Genomic DNA, 23158 nt, shown 5'->3' on the forward strand with positions numbered 1-23158 from the left:
TTCTGCAGAATATCCTTGCTCAGCCAAGACACTAGTGCTCAGGCTTTCATACCTGGTAAATTCACCAATTATACATGAATTATTTAGGCTTTTTTCAGACTTGCGTCGTGTGACGTATGTCACAGGTCCGTCGTTTTGGGAAAAAAATGGATCCTGTAAATGTGCCCGCAGGATGTGTTTTTTGTCTCATAGACTTGTATTGCTGACGGATCGCGACGTATGGCCACACGTCGCGTCTGTCGTGCACTGGATGCGTCGTGTTTTGGCAGATCGTCGGCACGAATAAACGTTCAAGGGAACTTTTTTTTGTACGTCGCGTCTGCCATTTCCTACCGCGCACGCGCGGCCAGAACTGCGCCCCCTCCTCCCTGGACTTTATAATGGGCAGCGGATGCGTTGAAAAACTGCATCTGCTTCCCACGTTGTGCCGAATTGTCACAATGTCCGTCGGTACGTCGTGCCGATGCTTAGTGACGGACCTGTATCAACACAAGTGTGAAAGAAGCCTTACAAACTCACAAATGAAGGGAGCCAATAATTACAAACACAAGAGGCTTCTTATAAATATATTCTCAAATCCAAATATGCCCCCCCCCCTTGTATAAAATACAGGTAGATAAGACATACCCTTTCCCTTTGGATATCGCTTTTCAGCTGTGAAATTTTCACTTTAATAGTTTCCAGCTCATCGTCTTGTATAAGAGGAATGTTGATTGCAGTTTCTGATTCATCTAAAGGTTGGAATGACAGATCCGCAAGAGGAATGTACCACTTACAGTCATACTGTTGACTTTTCCTGAGTATTTAGAAATATTAAAATTATTATTACACATGGTTAATTTTCTGAAAAGACCATATTTTGACCAATAATAGACTCATACCCTCCTAATTGCTTCTTTAACTTTGCACAGAGCAGAAGATCAGTGAAAAGAAAGACATGACGCAGCTTTCGAGCTCCTTCCACCAGCTCAACCATGAAACTGTCCTTCAAAAGCTGTCGATGCTATGGAAGAAGAAAATAGGAAAAAACTTCACTAGAAAAAACAAGCAAACATTAATTTATCTGCCATCCAAGTCCATAATAAACAGTAAACTGCTCCAGAATGTAGGTTTATCCTGTATGATGCCAACATCAAGCAATAGGCCCAGTATTACGAGACGGGTCAAGATTAATCATCAGACATGTCAGGAAATACGGTAGATTTCTACTTATTTGTGTCTATAGCCAAGTTTACTCCTCGATACTTTGAACATCAACTGGCACACAAAATCTCGAGGTAACTAGCGTATATAATGGAAACTTTATTGGTCTGGAGCAAAAAGTAAAAAACTAAAACGAAGTAGAGGTACATATAGATTGTAACTGATATCACACATTTCACAGCTTAGTATCCATATGCTGCTTTTATTTAAAAAAAATAAATAAATTAACCCTTTCATGACCTAATGTATTTTTTGTTTTTGCTCCCCTTTTCCCCAGAGCCATAACTTTTTTATTTTTCCGTCAATATGGCCATGTGAGGGCTTGTTTTTTGCGAGTTGTACTTTTGAATGACACCATTGACTTTACCATATCATCTACTGGAAAACGGGAAAAAAAATTTCAAGTGCGGTGAAATTGCAAGAAAAGTGCAATCCCACAGTTGTTTTTTGTTTTGTCTTTTACCATGTTCACTAAATGCTAAAATTGTCCCGCAATTATGATTCTCCAGGTCATTACGAATTCATGGACATCAAACATGTCTGGGTTCTTTGCTATATAGGCGGTGAAAAAAAATCCAAAGTTTGCTTAAAAAAAAAATAGCGCCATTTTCCGATAACCGTAGCGTCTCCATTTTTCATGGTCTCGGGTTGGATGAGGGCTTATTTTTTGCATGCTGATATGCCGTTTTTAACCCCTTTACCCCCAAGGGTGGTTTGCATGTTAATGACTGGGCCAATTTTTACAATTCTGACCACTGTCCCTTTATGAGGTTATGGACTCTGGAACACTTCAACGGATCCTGATGATTCTGACACTGTTTTCTCGTGACATATTGTACTTCATGATGGTGGTAAAATTTATTTGATATTACCTGCGTTTATTTGTGAAAAAAAACGGAAATTTGGCGAAAATTTCGCAATTTTCCAAATTTGAATTTTTATGCCCTTAACCCCTTTACCCCCAAGGGTGGTTTGCACGTTATGGACCGGGCCAATTTTTACAATTCTGACCACTCTCCCTTTATGAGGTTATAACTCTGGAACGCTTCAACGGATCCCGGTGATTCTGACATTGTTTTCTTGTAACATATTGTACTTCATGATAGTGGTAAAATTTCTTCGATATAACTTGCGTTTATTTGTGAAAAAAATGGAAATTTGGCGAAAATTTTGAAAATTTCGCAATTTTCCAACTTTGAATTTTTATTCTGTTAAGCCAGAGAGATATGTGACACAATATAGTTAATGAATTACATTTCCCACATGTCTACTTTACATCAGCACAATTTTGGAGACAACATTTTTTTTTTCTACAAAGTTATAAGGGTTAAAATTTGACCAGCAATTTCTCATTTTTACAACAAAATTTAGAAAACCATTTTTTTTAGGGACCACCTCACATTTGAAGTCATTTTGAGGGGTCTATATGGCAGAAAATACCCAAAAGTGACACCATTCTAAAAACTGCACCCCTCAAGGTGCGCAAAACCAAATTCAAGAAGTTGATTAACCCTTCAGGTGTTTCACAGCAGCAGAAGCAACATGGAAGGAAAAAATTAACATTTTACTTTTTAGTCACAAAAATGATCTTTCAGCAATAATTTTTTTAATTTCCCAAGGGTAAAAAGATGAAATGGACCTCAAAAGTTGTTGTCCAATTTGTCATGAGTACGCTGATACCCCACATGTGAGGGGGAACCACTTTTTGGGCGCACGGCAGGGCTCAGAAGGAAAGGAGCGCCGTTTGACATTTTCAATCTAAAATTGGCTGGAATTGAGATCGGACGCCATGTCGCGTTTGGCGAGCCCCTGATGTGCCTAAACAGTGGAAACCCCCCACAAGTGACCCCATTTTGGAAACTAGACCCCCTAAGGAACTTATCTAGATGTGTCATGAGCACTTTTATCCCCCAAGTGCTTCACGAAAGTTTATAATGCCCGGGCGTGAAAATAAAAAATCCTATTTTTTCCACAAACATGATCGTTTAGTCCCCAATTTTTTATTTTCTCAAGGGTAAAAGGAGAAATTGGACCCCAAAAGTTGTTGTCCAATTTGTCCTGAGTACGCTGATACCCCATATGTGGGGGGGAACCACTGTTTGGGCGCATGGCAGGGCTCAGAAGGAAAGGAGCGCCGTTTGACATTTTCAATCTAAAATTGGCTGGAATTGAGATCGGACGCCATGTCACGTTTGGCGAGCCCCTGATGTGCCTAAACAGTGGAAAACCCCCACAAGTGACCCCATTTTGGAAACTAGACCCCCTAAGGAACTTATCTAGATGTGTCGTGAGCACTTTTATCCCCCAAGTGCTTCACGAAAGTTTATAATGCCTGGGCGTGAAAATAAAAAATCCTATTTTTTCCACAAACGTGATCGTTTAGTCCCCAATTTTTTATTTTCTCAAGGGTAAAAGGAGAAATTGGACCCCAAAAGTTGTTGTCCAATTTGTCCTGAGTACGCTGATACCCCATATGTGGGGGGGAACCACTGTTTGGGCGCATGGCAGGGCTCAGACGGAAAGGAGTACCGTTTGACATTTTCAATCTAAAATTGGCTGGAATTGAGATCGGACGCCATGTCACGTTTGGCGAGCCCCTGATGTGCCTAAACAGTGGAAAACCCCCACAAGTGACCCCATTTTGGAAACTAGACCCCCTAAGGAACTTATCTAGGTGTTTGGTGAGAAATTTGAACCCCCACGTGCTTCACTAAAGTTTATAATGCCCAGGCGTGAAAATAAAAAATCCTATTTTTTCCCACAAAAATGATATTTTATTCCCTAATTTTTTATTTTCTCAAGGGTAAAAGGAGAAATTGGACCCCAAAAGTTGTTGTCCAATTTGTCCTGAGTACGCTGATACCCCATATGTGGGGGGGAACCACTGTTTGGGCGCATGGCAGGGCTCAGAAGGAAAGGAGTACCGTTTGACATTTTCAATCTAAAATTGGCTGGAATTGAGATCGGACGCCATGTCACGTTTGGCGAGCCCCTGATGTGCCTAAACAGTGGAAAACCCCCACAAGTGACCCCATTTTGGAAACTAGACCCCCTAAGGAACTTATCTAGATGTGTCGTGAGCACTTTTATCCCCCAAGTGCTTCACGAAAGTTTATAACGCCTGGGCGTGAAAAAAAACAACCCTATTTTTTCCCACAAAAATGATCATTTAGTCCCCAATTTTTAATTTTCCCAAGTGTAACAGGAGAAGTTGGACCCCAAATGTTGTTGTCCAATTTGTCCTGAGTACGCTGATACCCCACATGTGGGAGAAAACTACTGTTTGGGTACACTTCGGGGTTCGGAAGGGAAGTAGTGACGCTTTGAAAAGCAGACTTTGATGGAATGGTACGCGGACATCATGTTCCGTTTGCAGAGCCCCTGATGTGCCTGAACAGTAGAAATCCCCCACAAGTGACCCCATTTTGGAAACTAGACCTAACTGGGAACTTATCTAGGTGTGTGGTGAGAATTTTGAACCCCCAAGTGTTTCACTTAAATTTATAACGCCCGGGCGTGAAAATAAAATATCCTATTTTTTCCTACAAAAATGATCATTTAGTCCCCAATTTTTAATTTTCCCAAGTGTAACAGGAGAAATTGGACCCCAAAAGTTGTTGTCCAATTTGTCCTGAGTACGCTGATACCCCACATGTGGGAGAAAACTACTGTTTGGGTACACTTCGGGGTTCGGAAGGGAAGTAGTGACGCTTTGAAAAGCAGACTTTGATGGAATGGTACGCGGACATCATGTTCCGTTTGCAGAGCCCCTGATGTGCCTGAACAGTAGAAATCCCCCACAAGTGACCCCATTTTGGAAACTAGACCTAATTGGGAACTTATCTAGGTGTGTGGTGAGAATTTTGAACCCCCAAGTGTTTCACTTAAATTTATAACGCCCGGGCGTGAAAATAAAATATCCTATTTTTTCCTACAAAAATGATCATTTAGTCCCCAATTTTTAATTTTCCCAAGTGTAACAGGAGAAATTGGACCCCAAAAGTTGTTGTCCAATTTGTCCTGAGTACGCTGATACCCCACATATGGGAGAAAACTACTGTTTGGGTACACTTCGGGGCTCGGAAGGGAAGTAGTGACGCTTTGAAAAGCAGACTTTGATGGAATGGTACGCGGACATCATGTTCCGTTTGCACAGCCCCTGATGTGCCCAAACAGTAAAAAAAAAACCCACAAGTGACATTTTGTAAACTAGACCCCCAATGAACTTACATAGATGTGCCCCCTTTTTGGAACTAATCTACTGTTTCCTGTAAAGTAAATTAGTAGTGCATGGAGGTGTGGTACAATCTGAAGCAATCCTTCATACACAGGCCAGGTTTTTCGGGGCAGGTGTCGCATTGATAAGTGGTGTCCTTGCGTATTCCCCTTTTGTAACACACTCGGCACCTTTTTTGCGACCTACCTCTTTTTGCAGTTTGCGGGACCTCCCCCGGGAAATGCTGACCTGGTACGATACGAGCACCTTCAGTTCCGGAAGTACTGGGGCCCGCTCCTTCCCTCGTGCCAAATAACAGGGCCTTAACCACTACCTCCTGGAACTGAAGGTACGACGTATCGCTGTGGCGTGCACATTGTGACAGCAGGAAAGCGTTGAGCATTGCCATTTGTACGATGTACACGGACAGCTTTTTGTACCACACCTTGGCCTTCCTCAAAGCACTGTACGGTTGGAGGAGCTGATCGGAGAGATCAACGCCCCCCATGCTTTTGTTGTACCCCAGTACACAGTCCGGTTTGCAGACCTGTGTAGAGGTACCCCGTACAGTGCTGAGGGCACTGCCATCACCGTGGATGGTGGTCAAGAGAAGGACATCCCTCTTGTCCTTGTACTTGACCACCAGCAGGTGGTCGCTACATTGGGCTCTGCTCTCACCTTTTCTGAGCATCTGCCCAAGTAGCGTCTTTGGGAGGCCTCTCTGATTTTTGCGGACAGTACCGCAGGCTGCGGTACCTCGCGCAGAGAGGGATTTGTAGAGTGGGATGCTGGTATAAAAGTTATCAGTATAGAGGTGATAACCTTTATCCAGCAGTGGGTGCACCAAATCCCACACTATTTTCCCACTCACTCCCAGGACAGGGGGACACTCAGGCGGTTCAATCCTGCTGTCCTTCCCCTCGTAGACTCTAAAGCTGTAGGTGTACCCTGAGGTACTCTCACATAGCTTGTAGAGTTTGATTCCGTACCTGGCCCTCTTGCTGGGCAGGTATTGACGGAATCTGAGCCGCCCCTTAAAATGAACCAAGGACTCATCCACGCAGATGTCCCTTTTGGGCACGTACACTTCACCGAACTTTTTGTTGAAGTGTTCGATGACAGGCCGAACTTTGAACAGACGGTCAAAGTTGGGGTCATCTCGTGCGGGACACTGTGCATTATCGGAATAATGCAGGAATTTATGGATGGCCTCAAAACGCGTTCGGACCATGACCATTCGGAACACTGGAGTGTTGACTAAAATATCAACACTCCAATATTGCCGAACTTCTGGCTTCTTCAGGAGCCCCATATGAAGCATCAGGCCCCAAAACTGCATCATTTCAACTGCGTCTACAGGAGACCAGTTAGAATATGATGAACTGGTGTTTTGCTCCAAAAATTGACGAGCATACAAATTAGTTTGCTCCACCATGAGGTTAACAAAATCCTCAGAGAAAAAGACTTTGAAAAAGTCTATTTCTGTGAGGCCGGTGGTGTCAAAACTGATTCCTGATTCTGCCACAAAATCAGGAATCAGTGGCTCGTAATTTTCGGGGGGCGAGGTCCATACGGGGTTCCGAAGAGGGGCGCGCTGGTTCATCTTCAGGAGTGGGCCCTGCCTCATCTTCATCTTCATGAATGATGGGCACTTCTTCTGTCCTGCGGCGTCTGCGTGGCGGTTCCGCAGGGCCGGAGGAGGAAGATGAGGAGGAGGAAGAGGAAGAATCAGAAAAATAATGAAAAGTGGGATCCTCTCCCTCGCTATCAGTGTCGGAAGCAAGGAAAGCATATGCCTCCTCCGCTGAATAGCGCTGTTGGGACGAACGGGACGAGCGGGACATTTTTTTTATGAGTATGGTGCTTGGGTGTAATTTATTGGGAACTATGTGTACGTGTGGGGGGATAGTGTTTGGTGCAAACTATTCTTAAAAGAAAAAGCTAAAGGGAAAGAAAAAGTAAAGGGGAGAAAAAAATACCTGTGAAAGGAAAAGTCTAAAACAGCAGGCCCTAGCTCTGATAAGTGAACCGCGTCAAATTTCGGCGCCTGCTGGGTGTACGAACGGGGATGTGGAAAAAACGCCAGGCACGAGAGCTCTAAGTGACACGGTTCACTTATCAGAGTTCGGTGGCTGCTGGGTGTGCGAATGGGGATGTGAAAAGGGAAGGCACAGATTAGACGCGGCGGCTGGGGGAGCGCAAGGGGATGGGGGAAAAAAAAAAAGAAAAGGCACGGATTAGACGCAGCGGCTGGAGGAGCGCACGGAGATGGGGAAAGAAAAAAAAAAGAAAAGGGAAGGCACAGATTAGATGCGGCGGCTGGGGGAGCGCAAGGGGATGGGGGAAAAAAAAAATAAAAAAAAGGCACGGATTAGACGCAGCGGCTGGAGGAGCGCACGGAGATGGGGAAAGAAAAAAAAAGAAAAGGGAAGGCACAGATTAGATGCGGCGGCTGGGGGAGCGCAAGGGGATGGGGGAAAAAAAAAAAGAAAAGGCACGGATTAGACGCAGCGGCTGGAGGAGCGCACAGAGATGGGGAAAGAGAAAAAAAGAAAAGGGAAGGCACAGATTAGATGCGGCGGCTGGGGGAGCGCAAGGGGATGGGGGAAAAAAAAAAGAAAAGGCACGGATTAGACGCAGAGGCTGGAGGAGCGCACGGAGATGGGGAAAGAAAAAAAAAAGAAAAGAGAAGGCACAGATTAGACGCGGCGGCTGGGGGAGCGCAAGGGGATGGGGGAAAAAAAAAAGAAAAGGCACGGATTAGACGCAGCGGCTGGAGGAGCGCACGGAGATGGGGAAAGAAAAAAAAAAAAGAAAAGGGAAGGCACAGATTAGACGCGGCGGCTGGGGGAGCGCACGGGGATGGGGAAAAAAAAAGCGAGCACGAGTGTTGATAGGTGAACTGCGTCACCAATCAACGCTCGGCGGCTGCTAAATTTGGGCACGGATACGGCGCAAGGAGGGTGGATTGGAGAAGGGGGGATGGGAGAAGGGGGGATGGAAGAAGGGGGGATGGGAGAAGGGGGGACGGGAGAAGGGGGGATGAATAGAGATCGGGCCGGGATCGGGGTATCAACACTTACGGTTTGTAGTCTCTCTTCTTTCTTCTCTCTTCTTTCTTTAGCTAGAATTGTGGTGTCACAGGCTACTGTGGCACCACAAGTCTCAGCACAGGAGGGGATCTCAAAGCGTGACCGCTCTGAAGGAATCCTCACCAAGTGTGAGGATTCCTTCAGAGCAGTTACACAGGTCAGGGGCAGGTGAGACAGGTCACAGAGCGGTCACACCGCTGCTGTGACCTGTGATTGGTGGGATCGATGATCACATCGATCCCACCAATCAAAGAAGGCCCTGGTGACGCTGGTGTTGCTATGCACCAGCCTATGATCGGAGCTCACAGCTCCGATCATAGGCAGGTCACCGGCAGGTCACCAGCAGGTGACAGGCAGGTGACAGGCAGGTCACCGGCAGGGCACAGCGCGGTCACACCGCTGCTGTGCCCTGTGATTGGCGCGATCGACGATCACATCGATCGCGCCAATCAGACTGGGAACACGGGGCTGCAGAGCGCGCAGGTAGGCAGGACACAGCAGCGGCGGTAACACCGTCGCTGTGTCCTGCGATTGGCGCGATCGATGTGATCGTCGATCGCGCCAATCAGAGTTGAATGCTCCGGAGCCATGGCAGGAGATCCGGAGCCATGGCCCGGGGCTGCAGAGTGCGCAGATAGGGGCAGGGCACAGAGCGGTAACACCGCCGCTGTGCCCTGCGATTGGCGCGATCGATCTATCGCGATCGCGCCAATCCCGGGGGGGTTTGGGCCCATGCCTGGCATTGCCAGGCACTGGCCTAGGATCGAGTACATCGGTACTCGATCCTAGGCTGGGACCTCACTGTTTCAGCCAAATTGATTGGCTGAAACAATGAGAAAGGCTGCGATTGGCTGCTCAGAATTGAGCAGCCAATCACAGCGATCGGGAGGCCGGGGGGGCGGCGACAGGCCCTAGGATGCCGACACCATCTTCCTGCAGGTAAGATGGCGTCGGAATTTTAATGCGATCACTGCGACTTAAGTCGCAGTGTCGCATTAAAGGGCATGACGTACTATTGCGTCCTTGGGAAGTAGGGCCCACCCCACATGGACGCAATAGTACGTCAGATGGCAGAAAGGGGTTAAATCACAGAGATATGTCACACAAAATACTTAATAAGTAACATTTCCCACATGTCTACTTTACATCAGCTCAATTTTGGAACCAACATTTTTTTTTGTTAGGGAGTTATTAAGGGTTAAAAGTTGACCAGCAATTTCTCATTTTTACAACACCATTTTTTTTTTTTTTAGGGACCACATCTCATTTGAAGTCACTTTGAGGGGTCTATATGATAGAAAATACCCAAGTGTGACACCATTCTAATAACTGCACCCCTCAAGGTGCTCAAAACCACATTCAAGAAGATTATTTAATTTTTTTTCACAAAAAATTTACTTCAGCTTCAATTTGTTTTATTTTACAAAGGGTAACAGGAGAAATTGGACCTCAAAAGTTGTTGTACAATTTGTCCTGAGTACACCGATACCCCATATGTGGGGGTAAACCACTGTTTGGGCACATGGCAGAGTTCGGAAGGGAAGAAGCGCCGTTTGACTTTTCAATGCAAAATTGACTGGACTTGAGATGGGACGCCATGTTGCGTTTGGAGAGCCCCTGATGTGCCTAAACAGTGGAAACCCCCCACAAGTGACACCATTTTGGAAAGTAGACCCCCTAAAGAACTTATCTAGATGTGTGGTGAGCACTTTGACCCACCAAGTGCTTCACAGAAGTTTATAATGCAGAGCCGTAAAAATAAAAAAAATCATTTTTTCACAAAAATGATCTTTTCGCCCCCAATTTTTTATTTGGGTAAGAGAAGAAATTGGACCCAAAAGTTGTTGTACAATTTGTCCTGAGTACGCTTGTCCATGTGCTCTGAGCAGGCGCTTGTAAGCCACCTCCCTGAAGGACCCAGAAGCAGCCCCACGGCCATTTTGGATCCGGGGCCTGCAGAGAGAAGGAGGTAGGAGACCCTCGGAGCAACGCAGGGAGGGATGCTTCCCTATGCCACCGGAACGCTGCGATCATCTTTGATCGCAGTGTGCCGGGGTTAATGTGCCAGGAGCGGTCCGTGACCGCACCTGGCACATAGTGCCGGATGTCAGCTGTGATAGTCAGCTGACACCCGGCCGCGCTCCCCCGTGAGCACGGCAGATCGCATATGACGTACTATCCTGTCGGTGGTCATACGGGCCCACCCCACCTCGACGGGATAGTACGTGTAATGTCAGAAAGGGGTTAAAGATACCATTTTGGTGCAGATACGATCTTTTGATCACCCATTATTGCATTTTAATGCAATGTTGCAGCGACCAAAGAAAGCCAATTCTGGCGTTTTCACTTTTTTTTCTCGTTTAGCGATCAGGTTAATTATTTTTTTTATTGATAGATCAGGTGATTCTGAATGCAGCGATACCAAGTATATGTATGTTTTTTTTTTATTGTTTTATTTTGAAAGGGGCAAAAGGGGGGTGATTTGAACTTTTAGATATTTTTTATTTTTTTAATATTCTTAAAAACTTTTTTTTTCCTTTACTTTTGGCATGCTTCAATAGTCTCCATGGGAGACTAGAAGCTGCCATAACCTGATCTCCTCTGCTACATACAGGCAATGATCACATTGCTTGTATTTAGAGGAATTGCTGACTTGCTACAAGCGCTGACCACCAGGCGGCACTCATAGCAATATGGCAGTGACAACCATAGAGGCCTGGTGGGGACCTCTGGTTGTCATGTAAAACCAATTGGCGACCCGCGGTCATGTGATACAGGCGCCGATGAGCGGGATTTCTGGGAGCGCATGTTAAATGCCGCTGTCAGAGTTTGACAGCGGCATTTAATGGGTTAACAGCCGCGAGAGGATTTGCAATTGCTCCCGCAGCTGTTAGCGGCACATGTCAGCTGTTCAAAACAGCTGACATATGCCGAAAAAGATGTGGGCTCACCGGCGGAGCCCACATCAAAGTAAGGGTGTCTGACATCGGCATATTATTACGCCTGATTTCGGAAAGGGGTTAAAAGTGTAAATTATTATCTCCCTTGTGCACCCTGCCATACTTGTTAGTCATGGCCAGGGTATGCATGGGTGGACCAGGCTCAGCAGCTGTGTCCACTCCTTATAGCTCAGATGCCGGCTATAATTCATAGCCGACATCTGGACACAATAGCAGCGGACAGCATTAGCCACAATCACAAATGTATAACTATTTAAATATCACTGTCAATCACTGACAGAGGCACTTAAATAGTTTGATCCTTGCTGTGCTTGCTCACTGGTACCCACCGGCCACCTGTGAGATCGTAGGGGACCAATGGCTAATTGCCATCTTTATTGTAGTAGTGCAGTATATAGTATAAGTGATGAAACAATTGCAGGTTAACCCCAAGTTTTCACCTTCATGACCAGGTCAAATTTTACAATTCTGACCACTGTCCCTTTGTGGTGTAATAACTCTGGAACGCTTCAAAGGATCCCACCAATTCAGAGATTTGTCTTTTCTTGATATATTGTACTAAAATTTGGTCAATTTGACTTGCGTTTATTTGTGGAAAAAAAATGGAAATTTGGTGAAAATTTGGAAAATGTTGAAATTTTCAAACTTTGAATTTGTATGCCCTTAAATCACAGAGATATGTCACACAAAATAGTTAGTAAATTACATTTCCCACATGTCTGCTTTACATCAGCACAATTTTTGAAACAACTTTTTTGTTTTGAAGTTACAAGGGTTTCAAAGTTGACCAGCGATTTCTCATTTTTACAACAAAATTTACAAAACCATTTTGCCTATATGACAGAAAATACCTCAAAATGACACCATTCTTAAAACTGCACCCCTCATGGTGCTCAAAACCAAATTTAGGCTGTGTGCACACGTTGCAGTTTTTTCGCGGTTTTCCCGATAAAAACGCTATAAAACCACAAAAAAAACGCATACAATAAGCATCCCATCATTTAGAATGAATTCCGCATGTTTTGTGCACATGATGCATTTTTTTCCGAGAAAAAACGCATCGCGGTAAATACCGCCACATGTTCATTAATTTTGCGTTTTTTTTGGCGGATTTCCCGCCACAAAATGCATTGGGAAGTGTCCGGAAAAAACCGCGGCAAAAAAGCGTCAAAACCGCATGCAGATTTCTTGCGGATTTCTTGCAAAAAATGTCCGGTTTTTCTCAGGAATTTTCTGCGAGAAATCCTGAACGTGTGCACATAGCCTAACAAAGTTTATTAATCCCTTTGTCCAGTTTCCCTGGACGACCGCATGCCGGGACCAAGTCACTTTACTCATGCAGTGCATAGCACGCTGTATCCTCCGGATCGCAGCTGGGAAAACAAAAGACAGTTTGAAACACAGGGTGTCTGTTTGGTTCCTCTTGCCCCTGTGTTGCCTCACACAGGGATTGCTCTGCAGACAAGCGCTCTGTCTGCTTCCAAGACCAACACTGACACCCCTCTACTACAGGGCTTTTAATCAGTCACTGCTTCACCATTCTAATCATAGCTGCACCTGTGACTGCAATATGCCCTCATGGCCTCACTACGCCTCCATGCGCCTTCTGGAGAGCACAAATAGCGCCCCCTAGCTGTAACATAGGTCACTGCCTCACATTCTCTAATCCTAATCCACCCGTTTAACTGGATGATTTTGCAGCATTTTGTTGACAACCCCTTTTTAACCCCTTTACCCCCAAGGGTGGTTTGCACGTTAATGACCGGGCCAATTTTTACAATTCTGACCACTGTCCCTTTATGAGGTTATAACTCTGGAACGCTTCAACGGATCCCAATGATTCTGACATTGTTTTCTCGTGACATATTGTACTTCATGACAATGGTAAAAATTCTTTGATAGTACCTGCGTTTATTTGTGAAAAAAAACGGAAATTTGGCGACAATTATGAAAATTTCGCAATTTTCCAACTTTGAATTTTTATGCAATTAAATCACAGAGATATGTCACACAAAATACTTAATAAGTAACATTTCCCACATGTCTACTTTACATCAGCACAATTTTTGAACCAAAATTTTTTTTTGTTAGGGAGTTATAAGGGTTAAAAGTTGACCAGCAATTTCTCATTTCTACAACACCATTTTTTTTTAGGGACTACATCTCATTTGAAGTCATTTTGAGGGGTCTATATGATAGAAAATACCCAAGTGTGACACCATTCTAAAAACTACACCCCTCAAGGTGCTCAAAACCATATTCAAGAAGTTTATTAACCCTTCTGGTGCTTCACAGGAATTTTTGGAATGTTTAAAATTTAATTCAGCTCCAATTTGTTTTATTTTACCAAGGGTAACAGGAGAAAATGGACCCCAAACATTGTTGTACAATTTGTCCTGAGTATGCCAATACCCCACATGTGGGGGTAAACCACTGTTTGGGCGCATGGCAGAGCTCGGAAGCGAAGGAGCGCCATTTGACTTTTCAATGCAAAATTGACTGGAATTGAGATGGGACGCCATGTTTCGTTTGGAGAGCCCCTGATGTGCCTAAACATTGAAACCCCCCACAAGTGACACCATTTTGGAAAGTAGACCCCCTAAGGAACTTATCTAGAGGTGTGGTGAGCACTTTGACCCACCAAGTGCTTCACAGAAGTTTATAATGTAGAACCGTAAAAATAAAAAATCATATTTTTTCACAAAAATTATCTTTTCGCCCCCAATTTTATATTTTCCCAAGGGTAAGAGAAGAAATTGGACCCAAAAGTTGTTGTACAATTTGTCCTGAGTACGCTGATAGCCCATATGTGGGGGTAAACCACTGTTTGGGCGGATGGAAGAGCTCGGAAGGGAAGGAGCGCCGTTTGACTTTTCAATGCAAAATTCACAGGAATTGAGATAGAACGCCATGTTGCGTTTGAAGAGCCACTGATGTGCCTAAACATTGAAACCCCCAACAAGTGACACCATTTTGGAAAGTAGACCCCCTAAGGAACTTATCTAGAGGTGTGATGAGCACTTTGACCCACCAAGTGCTTCACAGAAGTTTATAATGCAGAGCCGTAAAAATAAAACAAAATTTTTTTCCCACAAAAATTATTTTTTAGCCCCCAGTTTTGTATTTTCCCGAGGGTAACAGGAGAAATTGGACCCCAAAAATTGTTGCCCAATTTGTCCTGAGTGCGATGATACACCATATGTGGGGGGAACCACTGTTTGGGCACATGGGAGGGCTCGGAAGGGAAGGAGTGCCATTTGAATGCAGACTTAGATGGAATGGTCTGCAGGTGTCACATTGCGTTTGCAGAGCCCCTGATGTACCTAAACAGTAGAAACCCCCCCACAAGTGACACCATTTTGGAAAGTAGACCCCATTAGGAATTTATCTAGATGTGTGCTGAGCGCTTTGACCCACCAAGGGCTTCACAGAAGTTTATAATGGAGAGCCGTAAAAATAAAACAAAATTTTTTTCCCACAAAAATTATTTTTTTAGCCCCCAGTTTTGTATTTTCCCGAGGGTAACAGGAGAAATTGGACCCCAAAAATTGTTGCCCAATTTGTCCTGAGTGCGATGATACACCATATGTGGGGGGGAACCACTGTTTGGGCGCATGGGAGGGCTCGGAAGGGAAGGAGCTCCATTTGGAATGAGGACTTAGATGGATAAAAATAAAGATTATTATTATTATTATAATGGTCTGCAGGTGTCACATTGCATTTGCAGAGCCCCTAATGTACCTAAACAGTAGAAACCTCCCACAAGTGACACCATTTTGGAAACTAGACCCCCTAAGGAACTCATCTAGATGTGTTGTGATAGCTTTGAACCCCCAAGTGTTTCACTACAGTTTGTAACGCAGAGCCGTGAAAATTAAAAAAAAAATCTTTCCCCCCAAAATTATTTTTTAGCCCCCAGTTTTGAGCGCATGGCAGAGCTCGGAAGGGAAGGAGCGCCATTTGGAATGCAGATTTAGATGGAATGGTCTGCAGGCGTCACATTGCGTTTGCAGAACCCCTAATGTACCTAAACAGTAGAAACCCCCCACAAGTGACCCCATATTGGAAACTAGACCCCCCAGGGAACTAATCTAGATGTGTTGTGAGAACTTTGAACCCCCAAGTCTTTCACTACAGTTTATAACGCAGAGCCGTGAAAATAAAAAATATTTTTTTTTCCCACAAAAAATATTTTTTAGCCCCCAGTTTTGTATTTTCCCAAGGGTAACAGGAGAAATTGGACCCCAAAAGTTGTTGTCCTATTTGTCCTGAGTACGCTGATACCCCATATTTTGGGGTAAACCCCTGTTTGGGCACACGGGAGAGCTCGGAAGGGAAGAAGCACTGTTTTACTTTTTCAACGCAGAATTGGCTGGAATTGAGATCGGATGCCATGTCGCGTTTGGAGAGCCCCTGATGTGCCTAAACAGTGGAAACCCCACAATTATAACTGAAACCCTAATCCAAACACATCCCTAACCCTAATCCCAACAGTAACCCTAACCACACCTCTAACCCTGACACACCCCTAACCCTAATCCCAAACCTATTCCCAATTGTAAATGTAATCTAAACCCTAACTGTAACTTTAGCCCCAACCCAAACTGTATCCCTAACCCTAGCCCTAACCCTAGCCCTAACCCTAGCCCTAACCCTAGCCCTAACCCTAATGGGAAAATGGAAAAAAATACATTTTTTTAATTTTTCCCTAACTAAGGGGGTGATGAAGGGGGGTTTGATTTACTTTTATAGTGGGTTTTTTAGCGGATTTTTATGATTGGCAGCCGTCACACACTGAAAGACGCTTTTTATTGCAAAAAATATTTTTTGCGTTACCACATTTTGAGAGCTATAATTTTTCTATATTTTGGTCCACAGAGTCATGTGAGGTCTTGTTTTTTGCGGGACGAGTTGACGTTTTTATTGGTAACATTTTCGGGCACGTGACATTTTTTAATCGCTTTTTATTCCGATTTTTGTGAGGCAGAATGACCAAAAACCAGCTATTCATGAATTTCTTTTGGGGGAGGCGTTTATACCGTTCCGCGTTTGGTAAAATTGATAAAGCAGTTTTATTCTTCGGGTCAGTACGATTACAGCGACACCTCATTTATATCATTTTTTTATGTTTTGGCGCTTTTATACGATAAAAACTATTTTATAGAAAACATAATTATTTTTGCATCGCTTTATTCTCAGGACTATAACTTTTTTATTTTTTTGCTGATGATGCTGTATGGCGGCTCGTTTTTGCGGGACAAGATGACGTTTTCAGCGGTACCATGGTTATTTATATCTGTCTTTTTGATCGCGTGTTATTCCACTTTTTGTTCGGCGGTATGATAAAGCGTTGTTTTTTGCCTCGTTTTTTTTTTTTTCTTACGGTGTTTACTGAAGGGGTTAACTAGTGGGCCAGTTTTATAGGTTGGGCCGTTACGGACGCGGCGATACTAAATATGTGTACTTTTATTGTTTTGTTTTTTTTTATTTAGATAAAGAAATGTATTTATGGGAATAATATTTTTTTTTTTTTTTCATTATTTTGGAATATTTTTTTTTATTTTTTTTTACACATTTGAAAAAAATTTTTTTTTACTTTTTTACTTTGTCCCAGGGGGGAACATCACAGATCGGTGATCTGACAGTTTGCACAGCACTCTGTCAGATCACCGATCTGAGAGCAGTGCAGGCTGCTTCACAGTGCCTGCTCTGAGCAGGCTCTGTGAAGCCACCTCCCTCCCTGCAGGACCCGGATCCGCGGCCATCTTGGATCCGGGTCTGGAACAGGCAGGGAGGGAGGCAAGACCCTCGCAGCAACGCGATCACATCGCGTTGCTGCGGGGGGCTTAGGGAAGCCCGCAGGGAGCCCCCTCCCTGCGCGATGCTTCCCTGCACCGCCGGCACATCGCGATCATCTTTGATCGCGGTGTGCCAGGGGTTAATGTGCCGGGGGCGGTCCGTGACCGCTCCTGGCACATAGTGCCGGATGTCAGCTGCGATAGGCAGCTGACACCCGGCCGCGATCGGTGGCGCTCCCCCCGTGAGCGCCGCCGATCGCGCTGGACTTACTATCCATGGTCATTGGGGCCCACCCCACATGGACGGGATAGTACGTCCGATGTCAGAAAGGGGTTAACCCTTAGGCTATGTGCAAACATTGCAGATTATTTGCGGTTTTCTAGCGTTTTTGCGCTATAAAAACGCTATAAAACCGCAAATAATCTGCATACATTAAGCATCCTATAATTTTTAATGAAATCCGCAATTTCTGTGCACATGATGTGCGTTTTTCCGCATGAAAAACGTATTGCGGAAAAATAATGAACCTGCTCATTAATTTTGCGTTTTTTTCGCGATTTTCCCACTGTCTAATGCATTGGGAAATGTCCGGAAAAAAACACGCAAAAGACGCATCAAAACCGCGTCAAAACCGCGCCAAAAAACGCGCAAAAAAACGCATGCGGATTTCATGCGGAAATCTCCCAGAAATGTCCGGATTTTCACAGGAATTTTCTGCATGAATTCCTGAACGTGTACACATAGCCTTAAGGTGCTTCACATGAACTGAAGCAATATGGAAGGAAAAAAAAGAACATTTAACTTTTCAGTCACAAGAAGTTTACTTTAGACCCATTTTTTTATTTTCACAAAGATAACAGGAGAAAATGGATGCCAAAATTTGTTGTGCAATTTGTCTTGAGCGTGCACATACCCCATATGTGGGGGAAAAACACTGTTTGGGCGAGAGCAGGGCTTGGAAGAAAAAAAGCACAGGTTGACGTTTTGAACACAAAATTGGAAGGAATTGAGAGCGGACGTCATGTCCCGTTTGCCTCTTCTTATGCGCCTAAACAGTGGAAAGCCCCCCACAAGTGACCCCATTTTGGAACTGAATTAGTGCTTCCTGCTATGTAAATTTTATAATAAAAAAAGCTCTGTAGAGTGCATCAGGTTGGCATACGTGAGTGGTGTAGCATACGTCAGGATAGCATACGTGAGTTGTTCAAGTCAGAAATTAATTTAGCCTAAGGATGTATGGTAGAGTTTGAAGCATTCTTTTGCTACCTTCCTTTCTTTGTGGTTTGAGGGACCTCTCCGGGGAAATATTGGCCTGGTACGATACGAGCACCTTCAGTTCCGGAAATACTGGGGCCCGCTCCTTCCTGACCTCCAAAGATTAGGGCCTTGGATCACTACCTTCTGGAACTGAAGGTGCAATGTAGCAGTCTGGCCAGCACATCATGATAGCACATAAGCATTGTACATTGTCATCTTTACGATGGGCACAGTCAGCTTCTTGTACCACACTTTGGCCTTTCTCATCGCACTGTACGGCTGGAGGACTTGATCAGAGATCAACTTCCCCCATGTTCTTATTGTACCCCAGGACACAGTCTGATTTGGTGACCTGTGTAAAAGTATTTCGCACAGCGGTGGGGGTGATGCTATCACCATGTATGGTGGTCAAGAAAAGGACATCCCTTTTGTCCTTGTATTTTACCACCAGCATGCTGTTGCTACATTGGGCTCCACTTTCACCCTTTCTGAGAAGCTGCCTAATTAGCGTCTTAGGGAGGCTTATGATTTTTGCAGACAGTACTACAGGCTGTGGTAGCTCGTGCAGAGAGGGACTTGAAGAGTGGGATACTGGTATAAAAGTTATCTACGTAGAGGCGATAACCTTGATCCAGCAGTGCGTGCACCAAATCCCACACAATTTTCCCACTCACTTCCAGGACAGGGGGGACATTCAGGGGGTTCATTCCGGGTATCCTTCCCTTCATAAACTGTAAGCCTGTGGGTATACCGTAGGGTACTCTTGAACAGCTTGTAGAGTTTAATTTCGTACCTGGCCCTCTTACTGGGAAGGTATTGCCGGAATTTTAGCTTCCCCTTGAAATGTATTAGGGACTTATCCACGCAGATGTCCCTTTGGGAAATGTACATCTCAGCAAACTTGTTGCTGAAGTGATCAATGACCGGCTGAACTCTGAAAAATTGATCAAAAATGGGGTCATCTTGGGGATGACATTGTGCATTATCGTTGTAATGCAAACATTTTTTACTTGCTTCAAATCGTTTACGGGTCAACGCCATGTGGAACAACAGAGTGTTGTATAAAACATCAACACTCCAATATTGGAAGGAAAAGTCCGCAAAACGTAATCATTTCTATTGCGTCTACAGCGGTCCAGTTAGAAAATAATTATGTGAGGTTTTGGGGCAAAAATTGCTGGGAGTACAAATTTGTCTGGCCCAACACTAGGTTTTACAAAATCCTCAGAGAAATAGACTTTGAAAAAGTCTATTTCTGTGAGGCCAATGGTGTCAAATTTGAGTCCTGATTGCGCCACAAAATCAGGAATCAGTAGTTCATAATCTTCGGGGGTGAGGTCCATACAGGGTCAGTAACGGCTGGTGCTGCTTCATTTTGTGTCATGGTGCACTCCGTGGCGGTTTAGTAATCACTTGAGGAAGAGTAGGAGGAGGAAAAATAAAAGCAAGGTGGAACTCTCTACCTCACTATCAGTGATGGAGGCAATGAAGGTGTATGCCTCTTTCAGCTGAACACAGTGATTAGGACATTTTTTCAAGTATGCGGTGCCCGAGTGTGTACCAAATTTTATTCTGATAAAAAATTCAGTAAAATTTAGAAAAATGCATTCAGTAAAAAAAATACTGTAGCAGCTGCCAATTACTACGGTATATTTTTACTATCCCTAATCTCGTCTTATTAACTGATCTAAAAAAATGTTTTATTCTTTTTTCACACCAAATAAGAAAAAAAGCAACAACACGAGGCCGATCACTGATGTGCGTCAGTGATCATCGTTCGATGGCTGTAGTATGCAGGCACGGATGTGGCACAAAAATGGGCTAAAAAATAAAATTAAAAAATTAAAAATAAAGACAGAAAAAAAATAAAATAAAAAAGTCCTTGCCAAAAGCGAGCACGAACTAGCGAGCTAATCAGAGATGGTGCAAAGGGAGGGGGAAAGAAAAAATAGGGACAAAAAAAGTCCATGGAAACAGTGAGATTTGCATCACTGATAAGGGATCTGCAGAAAAGTCCACTGTATCAAAATATAAAACTATTTAAAACATAAAATGAATGTGGTTAACAAAAGTAGAAATCAAAACTCCAGATTTGCGCTTTTTCAGTCACCATAGTTCCTCACAAAAAAATGCAACAAAAAATGATCAATGTGTCATAGTGTCATACGTACCCAAAAATGGTATCAATGAAAACTACAGGTTGGCACGCAAAAAAACAAGCCCTTTTTACAGCTCCACCAAGACAAAATACATTTTTTTATGAATTTCAGAAAATGACGACATTTTTTTAAATTTTTTTTCTTACAAATTTCTGAATTTTTTTCACTACTAAAATATAAAATAAACTCTACAAGTTTTTTTTCCACAATATCATCCCTCTTGGAATATTATTCCCAATTCTAACTACATGATACATTAAAATGAATACTGTAATTCAAAACTTCTACTCGTCCCATAAAGAACAAGCCCTCACACAGTTCAGCTTTATTAATGGAAAAATATAAAAAGTTATGGCTGTTGGAAGGAAAGGAAAGGAGAAAATTAAAGTGCAAAAATGAAAAATCGGATGGTCACAAAGGGGTTATAGCCAATATGTGAATGCTCTGTAAATGTGTGGAGAAAGTAATTTCCAAATCTTAATACTCAGACCTCTACAGTGGCCACTTACTTCTCCTTTTTTAACAGTCATTGACTGCCGACGTGGTGTGATCTCCTCATTGATGCTAGATAAGAAGTTTTGGGAAATTCGAAGTGCATCTTGAAGTAGGGGGTAGTCTGGATGCCCACTGGGTGTATGCTTCAGCAAGTCCTACAAGCATTAAAATGATTCAGAAATCAAAGTATTTATTTGTTTCATCTAAGGCCTCTTTCACACTTCCGTCTTTTACCTCCCGTCATAATCCGTCGATTTTTTAAAAAACAGGATCCTGCAAATTTTTCTGCAGGATCCTGTTTTTTCCCATAGACTTGTATTAGCGACAGATTGTGACGGATGGCCATCCGTTCCATCCGTCGTGCACTGGATCCGTCTGAAAATAACTGTCTGCCGGGCGGAGAAAACGTACAGAGGAACGTTTTTTGTGCACGTCAGAAAATCGCTCAGTGACGGGTCCTGCGCTGCCCGTCGGCAGCTATAATGGAAGCCTATGGGCGCAGGATCCGTCACTGAACGTCAAAAACAGGAATCCAGTGAAGTATCCCGTTTTTCTCTTCTGAGCATGCCTGGAAGAATTTTCTAGTCAGGGGAATCTCTCTCTCTCAGCGCCAACTTCAACGCATCCATCAGGACACATCTTTTTTCCACTATTTTTAAGATATCCGTCGCATCGACACATTCTAACGGCCACCTGCCGACGGAAGTGTGAAAGAAGCCTAACTATACATTGCAGACTTAAATTTATGTGAATAAATAAAAATATCAGGGATTTACATAGTCTTTCATGTTAAACTGAAAACAGGATGTACTGTATTTTGCGAACTATAAGGCAAACTTTTTCTCCTAAAAAATTTGGAGGAAAGTGGGAGATGCATCTTATAGTCCAGATGTACCTTCTAGTCTGGCTGTGGAAAGGGGGGAGGATATGGAGGGGCTGCGGAGGAGCAGGTCACGGGAGGCAGGAGTAGGCTGCTACAGCTAACAAGTGTGCCAACTATTAAAGAACATGAATGTTCACTGCTCCCCACGCCCATAGTCCCTCCCAATCATCTCTTTAATATCGGGCACATGTGTTAGCTGCAGCCCTCCACTCCTGCAGTGACGAGGGGATCATGTGTGTCCGCAATTAAGGAAAATGAATATTCACTGCTCCCCACTCCAATTGTTCTGGGCGTATGAAGCAGTGAATATTCCGGAAGCGGACGTCGGCATATGGGGGAGTATGGCAGTGACGTCACATGCTTCTCACATCCCTAAGTCAGCTGCCGGCATCAAAACTGGACGGCGCGCTGCGAGGAAGCAGAGAGAAGGTAAGTAGAATTGTTGCTTATTTTTTATGTGTGCAGCATGATTGGGGTCATGTATACAAGGAAGGGAGCCATGTACAGTACAGACCAAAAGTTTGGACACACCTTCTCATTTAAAGATTTTTCTGTATCTTCATGACTATGAAATAGGGATTTTTGTTTTACTCACCGTAAAATCCTTTTCTCCGAGACGCTCATTGGGGGACACAGGACTGTGGGTGTATGCTACTGCTGCCAGGAGGCTGACACTAAGTAAACATAAAAAAAAAGTTTAGCTCCTCTTCCGCAGTATACACATTGACACCGGCCGCAGGCGAATCCAGTTTGGTCCAAAAGCAGTAGGAGAGAAAAGGAAACATATCAGCATTAATACAAAAAACAACATGTCTAGAAATAATCCCACTGACTGAACAAGTCAGAAGAAAAATGAAACAAAGAAAAGAGCCATCTGGGTAACAGGGAGTCCCCCAATGAGCGTCTCAGAGAAAAGGATTTTACGGTGAGTAACACAAAAATCCCTATTTCTCCTTCGCCTCATTGGGGGGACACAGGACTGTGGGATGTCCTAAAGCAGTCCCTGGGTGGGGAATTAACTCACCGGTATGACATCCAGGCATCTGCCGACTATAAGTGCGCTACCGCTGCCTGAAGAATCCTTCTACCCAGAC

At 44.0% G+C, this 23158-nt stretch overlaps 1 protein-coding gene across 1 annotated transcript in view; it reads right to left on the minus strand.

The window, feature by feature from the left end:
* Positions 1–23158, minus strand: part of BCR (BCR activator of RhoGEF and GTPase) — a 101996-nt gene that overhangs the window by 25334 nt on the left and 53504 nt on the right. Inside the window, exons 8-10 of the mRNA XM_069757562.1 lie at positions 21196–21336; positions 882–1003; positions 628–796 (exon numbers count right to left, since the gene is read on the minus strand). Of these exons, the coding sequence (XP_069613663.1) occupies positions 628–796; positions 882–1003; positions 21196–21336 (432 nt within the window). The remainder of the gene's footprint in view (positions 1–627; positions 797–881; positions 1004–21195; positions 21337–23158) is intronic.

Source organism: Ranitomeya imitator, chromosome 1 (assembly GCF_032444005.1).
Source record: "Ranitomeya imitator isolate aRanImi1 chromosome 1, aRanImi1.pri, whole genome shotgun sequence".
Classification (NCBI taxonomy): Eukaryota; Metazoa; Chordata; class Amphibia; order Anura; family Dendrobatidae; genus Ranitomeya; species Ranitomeya imitator.